Source organism: Gymnoscopelus microlampas, assembly GCF_963454915.1.
Source record: "Gymnoscopelus microlampas genome assembly, chromosome: 1".
Lineage (NCBI taxonomy): Eukaryota > Metazoa > Chordata > Actinopteri > Myctophiformes > Myctophidae > Gymnoscopelus > Gymnoscopelus microlampas.
The window spans coordinates 5,568,616-5,585,333 of NC_139962.1; the positions used below are offsets into that span (position 1 = coordinate 5,568,616).

Here is a 16,718-nt window from a genome sequence, read left to right on the forward strand (position 1 = left end):
AGACCTTAGTGTCAACCCCTGCCAGTGTATGCGTATCACAGGGACAGGGCTCGACATTAAGTCTTGTCTGGGGACATGTAATTAACAATTAAGGACAAGTTACCAGATTAAAATCTTAGTTGTCCGTCCATCCATTGGGTGCTTTTTTTTCCCAGCTGAAACCATGTTCCACACTGCTGGACTGGCCATCATACAAGTTATGCAATTAACATCCTATCATTACATTTCCACATAACGCATGCTTACAAAATGCACTGCAGCATTTAACCCATTAAGACCTGGAACTGTGTCATTTTTTAGATTTGAGCTAAAAAGCATTATTTTACACTTTGGGCTATTCAAAAATAGCAGATATACAAGCTCATAGCGCGGCACCGAGTGCCACGCTACGAGCTTGTAGATCTGCTACAAGCTCGTAGATCTGCTTTCACGATTTTTGCTATGAAAAATCGTGAAAATGTGTGCAAATCTTTGAATATATATATATTTTTAAAGCAAACATTTTTAACTCAAATCTTTGCTTCTGGGGGTCCCTGGAACAAAATATTTTGATGGGGGTCCGCGGCCAAATACATATAATTTTGGGGGTCCTTGACATGAAAAAGATTGAGCACCACTGATATAGAAACATACGTTTTTCAGAAAACTGTTGGGATAGAATCCGGGTAGAATCGGCTTCAGGTCTCAATGGGCTAAAATAAGATGTGGTTATTATTTGAATATTATATTAACTTAGCCTTTCAAATGGCTTTTATGTAGTACTCAAATCTTTTTTTTTTTCAGGCGAGGTATGGCCTTTGGATCGAAATCTTCTCTCAGTGTCCTTAATGTTAAGGGTAGTTGTGTGGTCGGTTATAAAAAAGAAAGAAAAACATTTCACTGACATGTTTAAATGTCAGTGAAATTAGTTGCGTGCATACGTCCCTAGAATAAACATAGGACCACAATTTGTGTTATCCGTTTAGCCGTAATGTCTGACTGTACCTCGTGCCGTTTACATTTCTGACTAATTAACGCATTGAGACCTGAAGCCGATTCTACATGTCTCCTAAATCCCAACAGTTTTCTGAAAAACGTATGTTTCTATATCAGTGGTGCTCAATCTTTTTCATGTCAAGGACCCCAAAAATGATATGTATTTGGCCGCGGACCCCCATCAAAATATTTTGTTCCAGGGACCCCCCAGAAGCAAAGATTTGAGTTACAAATGTTCGCTTAAAAATATATATATATATATTCAAAGATTTGCACACATTTTCACGATTTTTCAAAAATAGCAGATCTACAATCTCATAGCGCGGCACTCGGTGCCGCGCTACGAGCTTGTATATCTGCTATTTTTTAATAGCCCAAAGTGTAAAATAATGCTTTTTAGATCAAATCTAAAAATGACACAGTTCCAGGTCTTAATGGGTTAAGTAGTCAAATTAATCAAAAACGCAACTTTAAAATGGACAGTCACTGCCTGGGACAAACCAGAGATCATTTGGCAACTTGACTTTTCCAACCGACAGCCAACTGACACATAAAGAAAGCCGTAAAAGGAACTCAGACATATTCTCAACTCTACTAAACAACAGAGTCTTTTCACAAAGCTAGGTTGGTAATTGTAAGACAAGACAGACAGACGTTTTTTTTTTCCCTCCACTGAAAGTTGCGTTACCATAACGACGGGCGGGCGGCCCCCGTCGTTATGGATGGGTGCATGGCTGCATGCACAAAGCTCTGATTCCCCCCCCCCCCTTCTCCACCACCATCATTACATTATTCACCAGCCAGCAGCAGCACTGTATGTGCAGGAAAACACTGAATATGAAGGATGTGAGATAGATGTCATGATGAACTCAGTGTCTGTGTAGGGCTGTCACCATTGTGACATTTTACTTGACGATTAACCCATGAAGACCTGAGGCCGATTAAAAAATGTTTTCTAAATCATAACGCTTTAAAAAATATATATATATATATTTATATATTCAAAGATTTGCACAAATTTTCACAATTTTACAAAAATAGCAGCTCTACAAGCTCATAGCGCGGCACTCGGTGCCGCGCTATGAGCTTGTATATCTGCTGATTTTTAATAGCTTAAAGAAATCTAAAAGTGACACAGATGCGTTCCCGGTCTTAATGGGTTAACCCATTTAGACCGGGAAAGAATAAGTGTCATTTCTAGATTTCTTTGGGCTATTCAAACATAGCAGATCTATGAGCTTGTAGATCTGCTATTTTAAAAAAAAATCATGAACATTTTTGCAAATCTTTGAATATTGAATGGTTTCATTCTTGTGAAGAAAAGAAAATTGTAATTATCTCAAATACTTGCGATTGTCTCAAATAATTGTGACAGGCCTATAAACAATTAGCACAATATGCACAATGATGATGTTTTGGTATTAGCCATACAGCCAACCAGTTGAAGAAATTGCAGATTGATGCCAAAGTCGGCCATGCCAGCCATGACCAAAAAAATAAAGGATAGTCATTTTGTATTTTAAAACAGAATGCCAGATGCCAAGAGGGCTAACCTTTGCTTTCATGAAATATCTGAGATCATTAGGATTTTCTGCAAGATTGAACACGCATTCTATTGCTGGTTTGACCGCTTCAAGTTCAAATACTCTTTGAAAATAGGCTATCTACAAGCCTACGACACGTCACGGGGCGATGTGTTGTGAGCTTGTAGACAGCCTATTTTCGTTTGCATGACATGCTGCCAGGCATAGACATGCTGACTATATCAGTGGTTCTCAAACTTTTTCATTTCAAGCAAGGACCCCCAAAATGATATGTATTTGGCCACGGACCCCCATCTCAAAATATTTTGTTCCAGGGACCCCCAGGAGCAAAGATTTGAGTTACAAATGTTCGCTTTTAAAAAAAAAAAAAAAAAAAAATATATATATATATATATATATATATATATATATATATATATATATATATATATATATATATATACATATTCAAAGATTTGCACAGGTTTAAGATTTTTCAAAAATAGCAGATCTACAAGCTCATAGCACGGTGCCGTGCTATGAGCTTGTATATCTGCTATTTTTGAATAGCCAAAAAAATATATATATATATTGTGACGCTATATATTAACACATCTTGCTGGGGGACCCCCTGGAACCCCCTCAAGGACCCCTGGGGGTCCCCGGACCCCACTTTGAGAACCTAATGGACTATGCAATCCAAATGAATGAAATCGGTCGTGACTGACTGTGAACTTTAATCCATTGAGGACGTGATAGATGTCATGATGAACTCTTTGTGTGTTTCATTCGAGCACCACGCACACGTCTGTGTGGGTTTTCTCACATGGGAGGCCTTCAAGTCAGCAGTACTGATCAGCATTGACAGACGACCACTGTTGTCTCTCTGGCTGCTTGTTTCTCTTACAGAATCTGGCAACACTGCTAGTGACCCCGGTGCCAACTCTCACACATGGGTGAGACGCCACAGAAGAAGAGGGGTTGCTGCAACAGATGTGAATTTGGAAATTCATGCCATCTTTCTGCAGGACAGATTTGGTTATTTTTCTAAATTTGAGAGTAGAGTGAAGTCCAGTAATAATACCTTATTTATTTGTGCTGTGAATAAAAGTGCAATGCATTTATTCTTGATTTCTATATGAAACAGGATAAATGTTTTATTTTATTTTGTGTGATGCTGTTCTGCATCTGCACACTGCCCAAATAGTAAGAAAACTATTGATATAGTCTTGTGCTAGTATAATTTGCATGATCAACTTATTCTATGTTTGCATTATTCTACTTAACAGCATAGAAAAAGAAAAGCAATAATGGGTTTCTCTTTCACCCAGGCAATGACAGATTTCGCCAGCCTTGGGGAAATGGCAAAGCAAGGTGGCTCTCATACCCAATAAAAAGGTTTCCCACCCCCTGATGTGCACCGACAAAGACAGTACCTAACAATCATATGTACACTGCTTCAGATTATTCGCTAATAATTATGTACGCTACTAGATTGGGGCCAGTGTTGATTTCGTCGACTAAAACTATGACGAAAAATGTCCTTTTTTCACTGACGAAAACGAAATAAAAACGGGAAAAAAACGAAGCTACGATGACCGAAACTAAGACTAAATATATTGACAATTTCGTCAACAAATAAAAACTAGACTAAAATGACTAGTGGAGAAGAGATCATTTTATGTTTGGTTGCGCTCGGGTGTTGTGCTCTGAAAATAGCAGATCTACAAGCTCACAACGCGTCGCAGTGTAAAATCAGCCATTACGACGCCATCAAGGCACCGCCAAAATACAATTTAGTCGACTAAATCAACTGTTTAGATTTAGTCGACTAAAATCTGATGATATTTAGTCAACTAAAAGTAGACAAAAAGTAAAATAAAACATTTCAGATGACTAAAATATGACTAAAACTGAATGAAATTTTATTCAAAAGACTGACTAAAAACTAAATCAAAATTTGCTGTCAAAATCAACACTGGGTGGAGCCTAACATTACGTGCGCTACTTTACTGGTGTATACTACTTTAATATAGACGGTCCCTACCAAGTACATACACTGCTTTACAGACAGTAGAGTACTCCATATAACATACCGTCTCTGTTGAGTGGAAACCTCATTATGTCCAAAACTGATACTTTTCAGGGTTCAAATTCAAAAACAGCAAAAGTAGCAGATTGACAGGCTCAAAAACGCGTGTGGACATGCTACTTTTGTGTGTGACGCTCTAGATAGACGATATGATAGGGCATTCATTCATAAACATGGAGTTAGGAGGTTTCTGCCAGACAGCAAGTACGATAAAATGGTACAACATTAACATACAGTCCCTCAACTTGATGTACTCTCCGTAACATCCAATACACTACGTTATGGTTCAACATTTACATACAGTCCCTTAAATTGATGTACACTACTTTTACAGACGGTCCCTAAGCACGGAGTACTCTCCGTAACAGCCAATACACTACTTTAGGGACGCTCCCTAACAATCCGTCATAGGATCCGGCGGGGCCAGCCGGAGGCATTCGGCTCCGCTGTTGCCAGTGTTGCCAGATTCTGTGAGAGAAACAAGCAACCAGGTCTAGGAAAACCCAGCCCAAAAAGAAGCGACTATGGGCCACACGAGCACTTATACATCACATATACATCAGCTATTTGAAAATAGCCGATCTACAAGCTCACAACGCGTCGCGATGTGTGAGCTTGTAGATCTGCTATTTTCAAATACAATCTCGCAGGGAAATTATAATGAGCAGATCTGGCAACCCTGGCTGTTGCCAGAAAGACAAGCGGTAGGTCGAGAGAGACAAACAGAGAGAGAGCCGCGGCTGTCGCGTCGAGTCGGAACAACATCCGATCTCCCCCCCGACCTCAACGAACAACCAGCTCTCCGTGTTCGGATAACAAACAACATCCATCCGTCCGTCCGCCGGTCGGAAACCCCGAACCGAATCTACCATTTACTACACGAAATAAACAAGACGAGACAGTCGAGTCTGCTGCGCTAAACAGCAGCAGCCAGCCAGCAAGCAACCACCCAGGCTGAGGCTCTCATCCCCTCCCCCCTATCTCTCTCTCTCTGTGTTGTATGTCTATGCGACTTTATCTCTCTCTCTCTCTCTCTCTCTCTCTCTCTCTCTCTCTCTCTCTCTCTCTCTCTGCCTGTGCTTGAATGCTTGGAGGTTGGAGCTGCTGCTAAACCCCACTCAGCTGTCCGATCAGAGCTGACGTCGCCCGGCGGCCTCTCGACTCCTCGTCGTCTCGTTCCCTCCGCCTCAACGCGCGTGTGTGTGTGTGTGTGTGTGTGTGTGTGTGTGTGTGTGTGTGTGTGTGTGTGTGTGTGTGTGTGTGTGTGTTGTTGTTGTCAAAAGAAGGCTACGATCTCCAAGAAAGCCAGTGTATTAGTGAGTGTCATCATCGCCATTCGCCAAGCAGAAGTTTGAGCCTCACCCCCCCACCCCACACACACACACCACAAGCGATCAGAGCTAAGAAGAGATACCTACCCTCCGACCAAGAGTTACTCTACGACCCCCCCCCCCCCCCAAATAAACACCACCGATCGAACACTTTTCTGTCTCTCTTGAGTCTGACCGTCCCTGTCTGTCTGATAACACAACAGGTTCAAGACCCTGGACCCTGGTGGACCCTCCGACCCTGGAGGATCACAGCAGCGGTGGGGTGGGGGTGGGGTGCTACACTTGTTTACGTTAAGCTCAAATTATAAGTGCATCGTAACGACGATGTCGCTTCACCCGACAAAAACAGCACCTGATCCACACCGTCATACCAGGAGGGCTTACTAGAATAAACATGAAGAGAAATGTATATAATGTCAAACCCACCCCCCCCCAGTCCGATTAGCGGTTAGCCTTCTCAATGCTAACGTTAGCTTAACATTTGTGAAGGTAAAATAGCAGCCCAGGCTGACCGGGTAGGACACCCACCCACCCAGTGCTGTTTAATATAAAACGTTCATATTTAATAATATATTGTGACTGTGTTGTTACTGACGGAGGGAGGATGATGTGGAAAAACAACAACACAAACACACAACAACAGACCCTCTTATAGAAAACGTGGTGAAACTCTCGTTTACTTCACTTACAAGGTTAGCTAGCTAGCACGGCAGTGTTGCCAGATCGTGTGTGAGAAGTAAGCAACGAGGTTCTAGGAAAGCTAAGCTCACAACGCGACGTGAGCTTCAGCTTGCAGATCTGCTCTTTTCAAAATAATCTTGAAAAAGTGACACATTTTTTTTCGAACATTTTAACACAAATCAGGCAAGGGGTCCCAGCTATTTTCAAAAGAATCTTGGAGAAAAATCACATTTTGAATATTTTCAGGTAACTCATATCTCGTGCTCCCTGGCACAAATTATATTTACAGATGGGGGGTGGTTTAAATAATACATTTAAAAAAGAGGAACAAGCCTCAAATAAGCAAGTACTCTTTAGACACGAGCCACACAAAAAAACACAACAACCAATATTTACAAGCGACTTGACATAAAAAACAAGCCCTAAGTCGCTTACAACCGGCAGACATGGCAACCCTGCTAGCGAGCAGCAGCTACATAAGCTACACGGCTGGGTTAGCTAGCTAGCCGGAGGAGGGTTTTTAGCATGTTAGCATCTCGGGGCTACGACTTAAAAAAAACAACGACACGTTTCACACAAAGCCAACAAGTCTGTTCTCTCTCACACAGTGAAAACACCACATCCCTGTAGAACTGAAGGGGGGGAAAAAAGCAGCCGCGACGTACAAAGTGAACGTGAATTAGCCATCGATGCTAACGGTGGCTAGCTGGAGACAGAGCTGCAGCAGTCATTTATATATATATACCCAGGGATTCAACGATGCTAGCACAACATGCTAACTTACCTTAGCGCGAGCCTCAGCGACCAGCAGCAACAACGCGTCCTGCGCCGATACGCTTCTTTTGTTTGTTTTTTTTGTATCGGTCGACTTCTCGACGAACTCGAAGCCTTTGAACGTGAGGTAAAAAACGGCGTTAAAACAGAAGGTTGACGCGCTAACAGCTAATGGCTAGCCGCACCGCTAACAACAACCTGCTGCCTGGGAGAGGAACGAACCGGAGCGACGTTCCTTCAACACGGAGGGCGTGGCCACGGCAGGGGCAGGCTGGCGGCCCCGCCCCCCGACTCCGCCCACCGGGCGCCCCCGTTGGCCCGCCGCTCAGGGCCGGGGCCAATGGCGCGGCCGGACGCGTGGCGCGCGCACCGTCCCATAGGCCGGCGGCACGCTCGCGCCAAGTACAAAAAACAAAAACATGACGTAGCCCTCCTGCGCCAGTGTCTTGTCAGTGTACACTACAAATGATGAAATGTGATATGTTCTATATTGTTATTATTATGTTATAATAGTTATAAGATAATATTTAAAATATATATAATTATACAAAATATGTACACATACACACACACACATACACATTCTTATATATAGTGTATACTTTTAAGAACTTTATGGTCTTGGTCTCCTCAAGATAGTGGTGTAATGTTTTTGAATGTAACAAATTACAACTTGAAACAATGACAGCATTATCGTTAAAACGCATTTATTCATTTAATTGAACACAGATAACTGAAAAAACACTAAAGCCTGTTATAGTTAACACCAGGGGTCTTCAACGTTTTTCAGGCCAAGGACCCCCTAGCTGAGAGAGAGATGAAGCAGGGACCCCCTCTATATTGGATAAAATTGTGTTTCAGATTAAACTTTTTTTTTTACTTGGTCTGCTCTTTTTTCTCTCCTACACCTATACCCCTTTGCCAAAAATAGCCATTTTCAGCTAATGTTCCCCTCAGAATAGGGATGCTGGGTTCAAGTGGTTAATGTGAAACAAAAAAAAATCCTATGACACAAAGATTTGGTGGACTCCCTGTAGTAGTTCTGAGGACCCCCAAGGGGTCCCGGACCCCCTGTTGAAGACCCCTGGTTGACATAATACAGTGTACACACACGACCACAGCGGACTAACTAACCCAGTGGTTCTCAAACTTTTTCATGTCAAGGACCCCCAAATTGACACTTATTAGCCCGCGGACCCCCATTTGAAAAGATAAGCCAGGGGCCCCCATAAGAGAAGATTTTTTTTACGGCTCTAGCAGTGATTCTCAACCATTTTAATTTCAAGGACCCCCAGTTTGACATGCATTAGGCTACGGACCCCCATGTAATGGCATTTATATCGCTGGGACCCCAATTCATATTGTAAAATCAATGTTAATTTAACTCTGTGAGTGTACAAATGGAACCAAATGGACCCGTTAGGGTCCATTTGGTTCCATTTGTACACTCTCAGAGTTAAAGACCCATAAGGGTCCCATTTGGTTCCTATCCATTTTGCTGGGGACCCCCTGGAACCCCCTCAAGTACCCCTGGGGGTCCCCGGACCCCACTTTGAGAACCAATGAACTAACCAACCAACTAACTAACAGCACCTAAAGGTTTTCATGTTATGTGTGAATGTGTCACTTCAAGAATGTGGGCAGCAGAATTGCTTTGATGTTATAGAGGAAGTGAAACAGCTTCAATATGACAGCCTCTTCCTAACCACATGTCCCTATATGACCAAGAGTTCCTATTCTGAGGCAAACATTCTGTTGAAAACAGCAGATCTACAAGCTCGGGTTGGCTGAGAATTGAAAAAAAAAAAGGAAGGGGGGCCAATAGGATAGAGTCCTGACATACCCGGGTCAACTAAGTATATATAGGGTTTTAAGTGGTTAAGAAACAGGTCTAAATATAAATAAATACACAATGCTATATGAGCATCCATGTTGTGTGAATTGATCTCTACTTGTATTCTCATTCTACTACTGTCAGAATGCCCTGTCACCGTCCATTAAAAGATGTGTAACACTTTCTTTCTAAATTGGCCTGAAAGAACACCTATCAGGAGACCATAAAGGAAGGTCAATGTAATTTCCCATCTCTTTTGTACATATAATTATATAGTGTTTGTATTTGTTGTTGACAAATATTATTGTGTTAATTTCGTTTGCTGTGTTGATGAATTGAATACATAGGACCACGATGGAAACAAAGCCCCCCCAGGACTTTTTTTTGTGTTATTATCCTTTTAGCCTTAATGTCTGACTGTAAACACGTCCTGTTTTACATTTCCATTCTGACTAATGAAGTATTCAATCAATCAATCAATATTCATCTGCAGAGAGAACGTGACAGAATATTGATGTATAGCAGAAGTGATGGCTGCGTGTACACACACACACACACACACACACACACACACACACACACACACACACACACACACACACACACACACACACACACAGTCTAGGCTCATATTATGAAACCTACCACAGTCCACTGCAATACAGTGGTGGTACATTTGCACAAGTACTGTGCTTTAATTGACTTCTGTATTGTCATTTCTTGATACTTCATATATGGTTGCTGTCGGGCAGACACCTCTTATCTCCATATTTTAACGTTTTGTGTTTTCTCGTTAATTAACGCCCTATACTACAGCATCACACGAAAGCATCATAAAGTAGCAGATCCACAAGCTCGAAATGCAGTGTTTTTGCCGTTTTTTTAATTTGAATCCTGAAAAATGACAGTTTTGGTCATAATGAGGTTTCCACCCAACAGAGACAGTGTCTAATCCACCAGTTCATCTCAGAGATTGTAATACTTTTGAACTTCAACTTTATTATTGTCTCAAGTTTACAGGATTGAAATTGTTTGTTGTACAAGCTCCCAACATTTAGCAATTTCAAGAAAACATGAGACAACGGAAACAAAGTCATATGACAAAGAAACACAATAATGTCAAAAGTACATAAGGTGCATATGGTCAAAACTGAATAAAAAAGAGGCAAAATATTATGCTTCTTGTGCAAGTAGAGACAACATTTGGAGCATTTGCATTTGTTTTACTCTCAACTACAATTATTTGACAGCTTTACCTACTATATTACTTGCAGATTTTGAATTATTAATAAGTATATTTTGATGTCAATATACCTTTGTACCCGTGTAACATGTTGAACACAGGACTTTGACTTGTAACAGATCATTTCTACTCGTTAGATTAGTATTAGAGTATTAATACCTTTACTTAAGTAAAACAATAAAACCACCATACTGGTTTGATGTTCCATTTCGTGGCTGTCAGGGCAGAAAAGCTCTTATCTCATTATTCTGACTTTTTGTGTGTTTTTTTTCCGTCCATTAACGCCCTACTTGATCATACTACTACAGCGTCACACAAAAGCATCAAAAGCAGCAGATCTACAAGCTCGTTTAGATCTGCAGCTTTCAGTGGCGTGCACAGACATTTTGAGGGGCAGGTGCTCAAGTAAATTATACTTTTTTTTGTTTACTTGGTCTGCTCTTTTTCCCCTCTACACCTATACCTCTTTGCCAAAAATAGCAGATCTAAAAGCCCACAACGCCTCGCAGCGCGAGGCGTTGTGAGCTTGTAGATCTGCTATTTTTGGCTAAAGTTCTCCTCAGAAAAGGGATGTTAGGTTTCGAGTGGTTATGGTAAAAAGAAAAATCATATCACATAAAGATTTGGCGGACCCCCTGTAGTAACTCTGAGGACCCCCTAGGGGTCACGGACCCCCTGTTGAAGACCCCTGCTGTAAACTGAAAAGAAAAAACTTTTTTTTTTCTTTTTTTCAAAAGGGCACTTCTGTTCAAGAGGGCAAAGGGCAGGTGCTCTAGCACCACCTAGAGTCTATCTGTGCACGTCCCTGGCAACTTTTGATGTTCTTGAATTTGAATCCTGAAAAGTAACAGTTTTGGACAATATGTGGTTTCCACACGACAGAGATGATTTTGATACATCTCATACACATTATGAATGGTGTTCTTTTCTTTTCTTTTGTAACCCAATGTTTTCACCCAGTGCCAATTGCCTATGTAATCCTGTGCGCTACTCTCCCTCTGCCAGCCTAGGGAGAGCCTAGAACTGAGCTCATGCCTCCTTCAATGCATGAGAGCTAACGAGCCGCTTCTTATCACATGACAGGGGGGACGTAGTGTGTGGAAGGAACACGTTAATTCCAACCAGTTCCTTTCCCCTCCATCAGCCCCCCCGGCTGACCAGTGGTGGAAAAAGTACTCACATTCTTTACTTAAGTAAAAGTATACTTAAATACTGCAATGTAGAAATACTCTGTTACAAGTAAAAGTCCGGAATTCAAAATGTAGGCTACTTGAGTAAAAGTACAAAAGTATTGTCATCAAAATGTACCTAAAGTACCAAAAGTAAAAGTACCAAATATTTGAAAATAGCAGATCTACAAGCTCACAACGCGACGCATCGCGACGTGTTGTGAGCTTGTAGATCGGCTATTTTCAAATAGCCTGTGTATAAAATAGGTATAAAGTGGTTAATATATGTTTCATAATATCATAATGTATAATATATCACAAAGTAACTAGTAACTAAGTTTTTTGTATAAGTTACATTGTATTAACATGTCAAAAGTTACATAGTGCCGCTTTAATCCAAACGATGGGGAAGCATGGGGTGTTCAACGATAATGTTGTTTCTCTACCACCAATTTACAGCATAATAATAATATGAAAGCTTTCTTAAACATACACAGTACATACAGTAATGATCATTTGTTTTAGCTTAGAGTGTAAATGTCTTGAAGTGGGTCTTTTCAAAATGACATTATTACAGAATAATGAGTGGATACAAAAGTAAAAACCTGTCACCCTGTGTGTGTGTGTGTGTGTGTGTGTGTGTGTGTGTGTGTGTGTGTGTGTGTGTGTGTGTGTGTGTGTGTGTGTGTGTGTGTGTGTGTGTGTGTGTGTGTGTGTGTGTGCGTGCGTGTATATACGTAGACACTTGCTATAGTATTCATGTATTATTATCACTGCAATCATTGTGTACCTCTCACACTTAAAAACACTAGACCATACCCGGTCGACGCATCCGTGGGGGGATATGCGCACATGATCTGGGGCAACCCGGGAGGCAGTTTGTCCCATAGCTGGGCAGCCCCGTAACCATGGCGACAGTGTTTGACACAAAAACGCTAATAAGAAGCTGAGATTTGGTGAAATTGAAAAACGGGCTTCACAGTTAAGTTCAGATGGTAATGGTCAATGGCTGTGTGCAAAATCAGAGCAATTGCTCCAGCCACTGAGGAGAACCGGGTAGCTTCACCTATTCACCACTACGCCCCTTACTAGAATTATAGTATGATGATGTTCCCCTCTATTCAATATTCAAAAGTCCCAAATAGAAAATTGCAGCATGACATTTATGGGCGATCGTTGCTGCTATTCTTTATTATTAAATGTCTGTTGTCGGTTTTTATATATTGCTGCTACAAGGCTGTGCTGCGGAACCACAACCAACCAAACCAATGATGTAACAGTCGAAACAAATCTTGCATCTTGAATTTGATGACGTCCATGTTGTTCTCAGTTCAGGAAGACGCACACGGCAGTTAGAAGCACTCCCACAGTGATGCTGGAAGACACTCGCGTAGCTGGAGGAAGAGATGAGAGGATAGCATTTAGCAGTGGTGGGAAAAGTACTCACATTTCTTACTTAAGTAAAAGTATCAATACTGCAATATAGAAATACTCTGTTACTATTTACTTCAGTAAAAGTACAAAAGTATTGGTATAAAAATGATAAAAGTAGAAAGTACTCATTACGCAGAATGTCCCATTTCACAAGTTTTCAAATGTATACAAATCTTTTGAAAATAGCGGATCTACAAGCTTTTAGTTGTTTAACTTCATATATGTGGTCAATTAATCATGACAGAGCCTGTTTAAAAATAAAAATTCAGAGAACCGGCAGGGGCGGGCAGTGCCACGCATGTATCCGAATAAGGCAACCTATTTTGGGGCATGGCCGTCTCAAAAGTCCCGTTGCGTCACATTAGTCTGGAGGTGGTAAAAATGCACTGGTGGAAGGGGAACACTGCTGATTGGCTGAAGAAGTTGTCAGTCAACGGTATTACTCCCGCCCAACCCCAGCCCACTAGCCTGGGTGCCAGCCTGCTTCGCTGCGTTCGGCGGACTTTTTTTCTCTCTCCGCTTCTCAGTCTGGAATGCCTCCTATCTCCAGGAGGCGGGACACAGCAGCCAAGGTTCCAAACCTACCGTGGCTTCTGATTGGTCTGTGGTGCGGGGCGGGACAAAAAAAACGGTGTGATCGTTTTGATTCGTCATTCGTTTGAACAACATCCAATCAGCAACGACGTTGCCGAATGTAACATATGTAGTTCCTGTGTACTTCCTGTGTAGTTCTGAAAGACGAGTCAATCGGGTGCATTCCAGACTGAGAAGCGCAGAGAGAAAAAAAATCCGCCGAACGTAGCGAAGCAGGCTGGCACCCAGGCTACCAGCCCACAGCCAATATTGCAGAATGGGCGATCATGCTAGACTCACTCCTGAAATAAATTACAAATGAGATTTCCGGAGGGAGGGTTTACCCGGCTACAACGTACTTCCCCACGGTCAGACATCTGCGTGAATCTGAAGAAGCGCACTCAGGCGCACGCCAAGGCGTCAAACGCATCAAGTTGTGTCGTGGATTGTGGGCAGTGGCTCTTTTCTGGTGCGTAGCGGGTTTGAATTTACGTCGGAGTGGTTGGCTCACCGGAAGAAAACAACAAGCGAAAAAGCCTGCCAGGCTGGGGTCAACCACGCCTCTGAAGCGTATGCGTGTGTGTGTGTGTGTGTGTGTGTGTGTGTGTGTGTGTGTGTGTGTGTGTGTGTGCGTGTGTGACTATCAGGAATACGCGTGACCAACCGACGTGCACTTATAGGCACATAGCAGACGCTCGTATATATCCAAACAAGCTTACTTGAGTAAAAGTACACAAATATGGGTATCAAAAAGGTACTTAAAGTACCAAAAGTAGAAGGTACTCGTTATGCAGAATGAGTCCCATTTCACAACTTTTCAAATGTATAAACATCTTTTGAAAATAGCAGATCTACAAGCTCACAATGCGTCGCATCGCGACGCATTGTGAGCTTGTAGATCGGCTATTTTCAAATGGCCGACAAATGTATATAGGGCCGAAGCCTGAAGTGGTTGATGTATGTTTTCTAATAATAATCTAAATCTACAAAGTAACTAGTAACTAAAGTTTTCAAATAATTGTAGTGAAGTAGAAGTATATCATTTGCCTCTGAGATGTAGTGTAGAAGTAAAAGTACCGAATATTGGAAATACTCCAGTAAAGTAAAACTACCTCAAAATTGTACTTGCGCTTGTCAGTCATACGTCACAATCTATGACGTATGACTCCAAATTTGGGCGACGTTTCAGTGTGATCATAAATCCCATTATGCCGACTTATATAATGACTTAAGCTAAGAAAAAAAATCATTCAATGTGCAAGTCTGTTGTGCCTCAGTCCTGTGGTGGTGTGCCCCGGTGTCTACGCTGTCTGGTCTTCTGCGTATTGTCGGTCTGTCTGTTGTGTACGTTCACAGCCCGGAGGGGAGTCATGTCGTCGACGATGGCGAAGCCGCAGGTCGTGTTCGTTCTGGGGGCGCCCGGCGCGGGGAAGGGGACCCAGTGCTCCAGAATCGCGGCGAGCTACGGCCGCTACACCCATCTGTCGGCCGGCGATCTCCTGAGGGCCGAGCGAAGCAGGGAGGGCTCCGAGTTCGGCCGGCTCATCGACGACCACATCAAGGAGGGCAAGATCGTCCCCGTGAAGATCACCATCGACCTGATCAGGAAGGCGATGGAAGAGACCATGAAGGTCGACGAGCAGAGGTGCTTCTTCCTCATCGACGGCTTCCCCCGCAACGAGGACAACCTCCAGGGATGGAAGAGGGTCATGGACGAGAGGGCGGACGTCAGGTTCGTCCTTTTCCTGGACTCCAACATCGAGGCGTGCGTCGACCGGTGTCTCGAGAGAGGGAAGCGCAGCGGACGCGCGGACGACAACCGAGTGAGCCTGGAGAAGCGGGTCCAGACCTACCTGGAGTCCACGCGGCCGATAATCGACCTGTACGTGCGGGAGGGCAAGGTGCGCACCGTCAACGCCTCTCGCGGCGTCGAGGAGGTGTTTGCGGAGGCGAAAGCCATCTTGGACAGAGAAGGTTGAGTTTGGTGAAAGTTACCTAAAGAGTTTCACCGTTACCTTTTCTAGTTTTCAACTGCATTCACTCTATAATACACTTATCGTTTACAAGTTCATTCATATTTCTTTGCACTTTTTTTTTATCTCTTTTCGTTCAAGAGTATGTGTAGGCTACGTTATAATATGTGTGACTGAATTGGAGGTACTGTAGTACAGTGGTTCTCAAACTCTTTCATGTCAAGGACCCCCAAATTGACACTTATTAGCCCACGGACCCCCATTTAAAAAGATATGCCATCCCTATGAGAAGATTTTTACAGCTCTAGCAGTGATTCTCAACCATTTTAATTTCAAGGACCCCCAGTTTTGACATGCATTAGAGGCTATGGACCCCCATTTAATGGCATTTCTATCTCTGGGACCCCAATTTATATCGTAAAATCGATGCTAATGTAACTCTGAGAGTGTACAAATGGAACTAAATGGACCATTTGGTTCCATTTGTACACTCTCTGAGTTACAGACCCATAAGGGTCAATTTGGTTCCTAATCTATCATTTAGCTGGGGACCCCCTGGAACTCCCTCAAGTACCCCTGGAACCCACTTTGAGAACCAATGCTGTAGTAGAGCAGTGGTTCTCAACTTCTTCAGGCCACGGCCCCCGCTTTCTCGGGTAATATTTCACAATTTGGCCAATGTATAATTTGTCGATTACTTTTGACGCAGTAATAGGCTTAGTTTTTGTTTTGTTTCAGTATTAAAAAGGTCTTAAAAGTCCTTAAATTGTCACTTTAGAAATGTGCAGATATATCTGCACATTTCTAAAGTGACAATTACACTATGTATATTGTATGTTGGTTTGTTTACTGCTGAGAGAGAAAACAATGTTACAAATCATGTGGGGACCCCGCTGCTACTACAACTACAAACACATTGAAAAAAAGTTCAAAATATGAATAGAGGTTCTTCTGTGTGGACAAGAGGTTTGACACCAATCAGCGTTTTGCAATATTAGCTACAGACACACAGACAGACAGACAGACAGACAGACAGACAGACAGACAGACAGACAGACAGACAGTGTAAAAAACAAAAATCAGAAAAGGTATGTTCAGTGGCGTGCACAGACATTT

At 42.4% G+C, this 16,718-nt stretch overlaps 3 protein-coding genes across 4 annotated transcripts in view; 1 reads left to right on the plus strand and 2 right to left on the minus strand.

The window, feature by feature from the left end:
- The window catches only part of LOC311046729 (paired amphipathic helix protein Sin3a-like), a 48,072-nt gene extending 40,486 nt beyond the window's left edge, over positions 1-7,586 (minus strand). For both annotated transcript variants that reach the window (XM_084059246.1, XM_084059245.1), the window contains exon 1: positions 7,387-7,586. The gene's annotated coding sequence lies outside the window, so the exon portion shown is untranslated. The remainder of the gene's footprint in view (positions 1-7,386) is intronic.
- Positions 7,587-12,169: 4,583 nt separating this feature from the next.
- The window catches only part of LOC311033628 (uncharacterized protein), a 32,827-nt gene continuing 28,278 nt past the window's right edge, over positions 12,170-16,718 (minus strand). Inside the window, exon 16 of the mRNA XM_084041217.1 lies at positions 12,170-13,016. Within this exon, the coding sequence (XP_083897343.1) occupies positions 12,949-13,016 (68 nt within the window). The 3' untranslated portion in view covers positions 12,170-12,948. The remainder of the gene's footprint in view (positions 13,017-16,718) is intronic.
- LOC311041525 (UMP-CMP kinase-like) lies at positions 15,012-15,660 on the plus strand (the record flags this gene model as incomplete). Its single annotated transcript, XM_084051933.1, has 1 exon — positions 15,012-15,660. One exon carries the CDS (start codon positions 15,012-15,014, stop codon positions 15,606-15,608), a length of 597 nt encoding a protein of 198 aa, XP_083908059.1. The 3' UTR covers positions 15,609-15,660.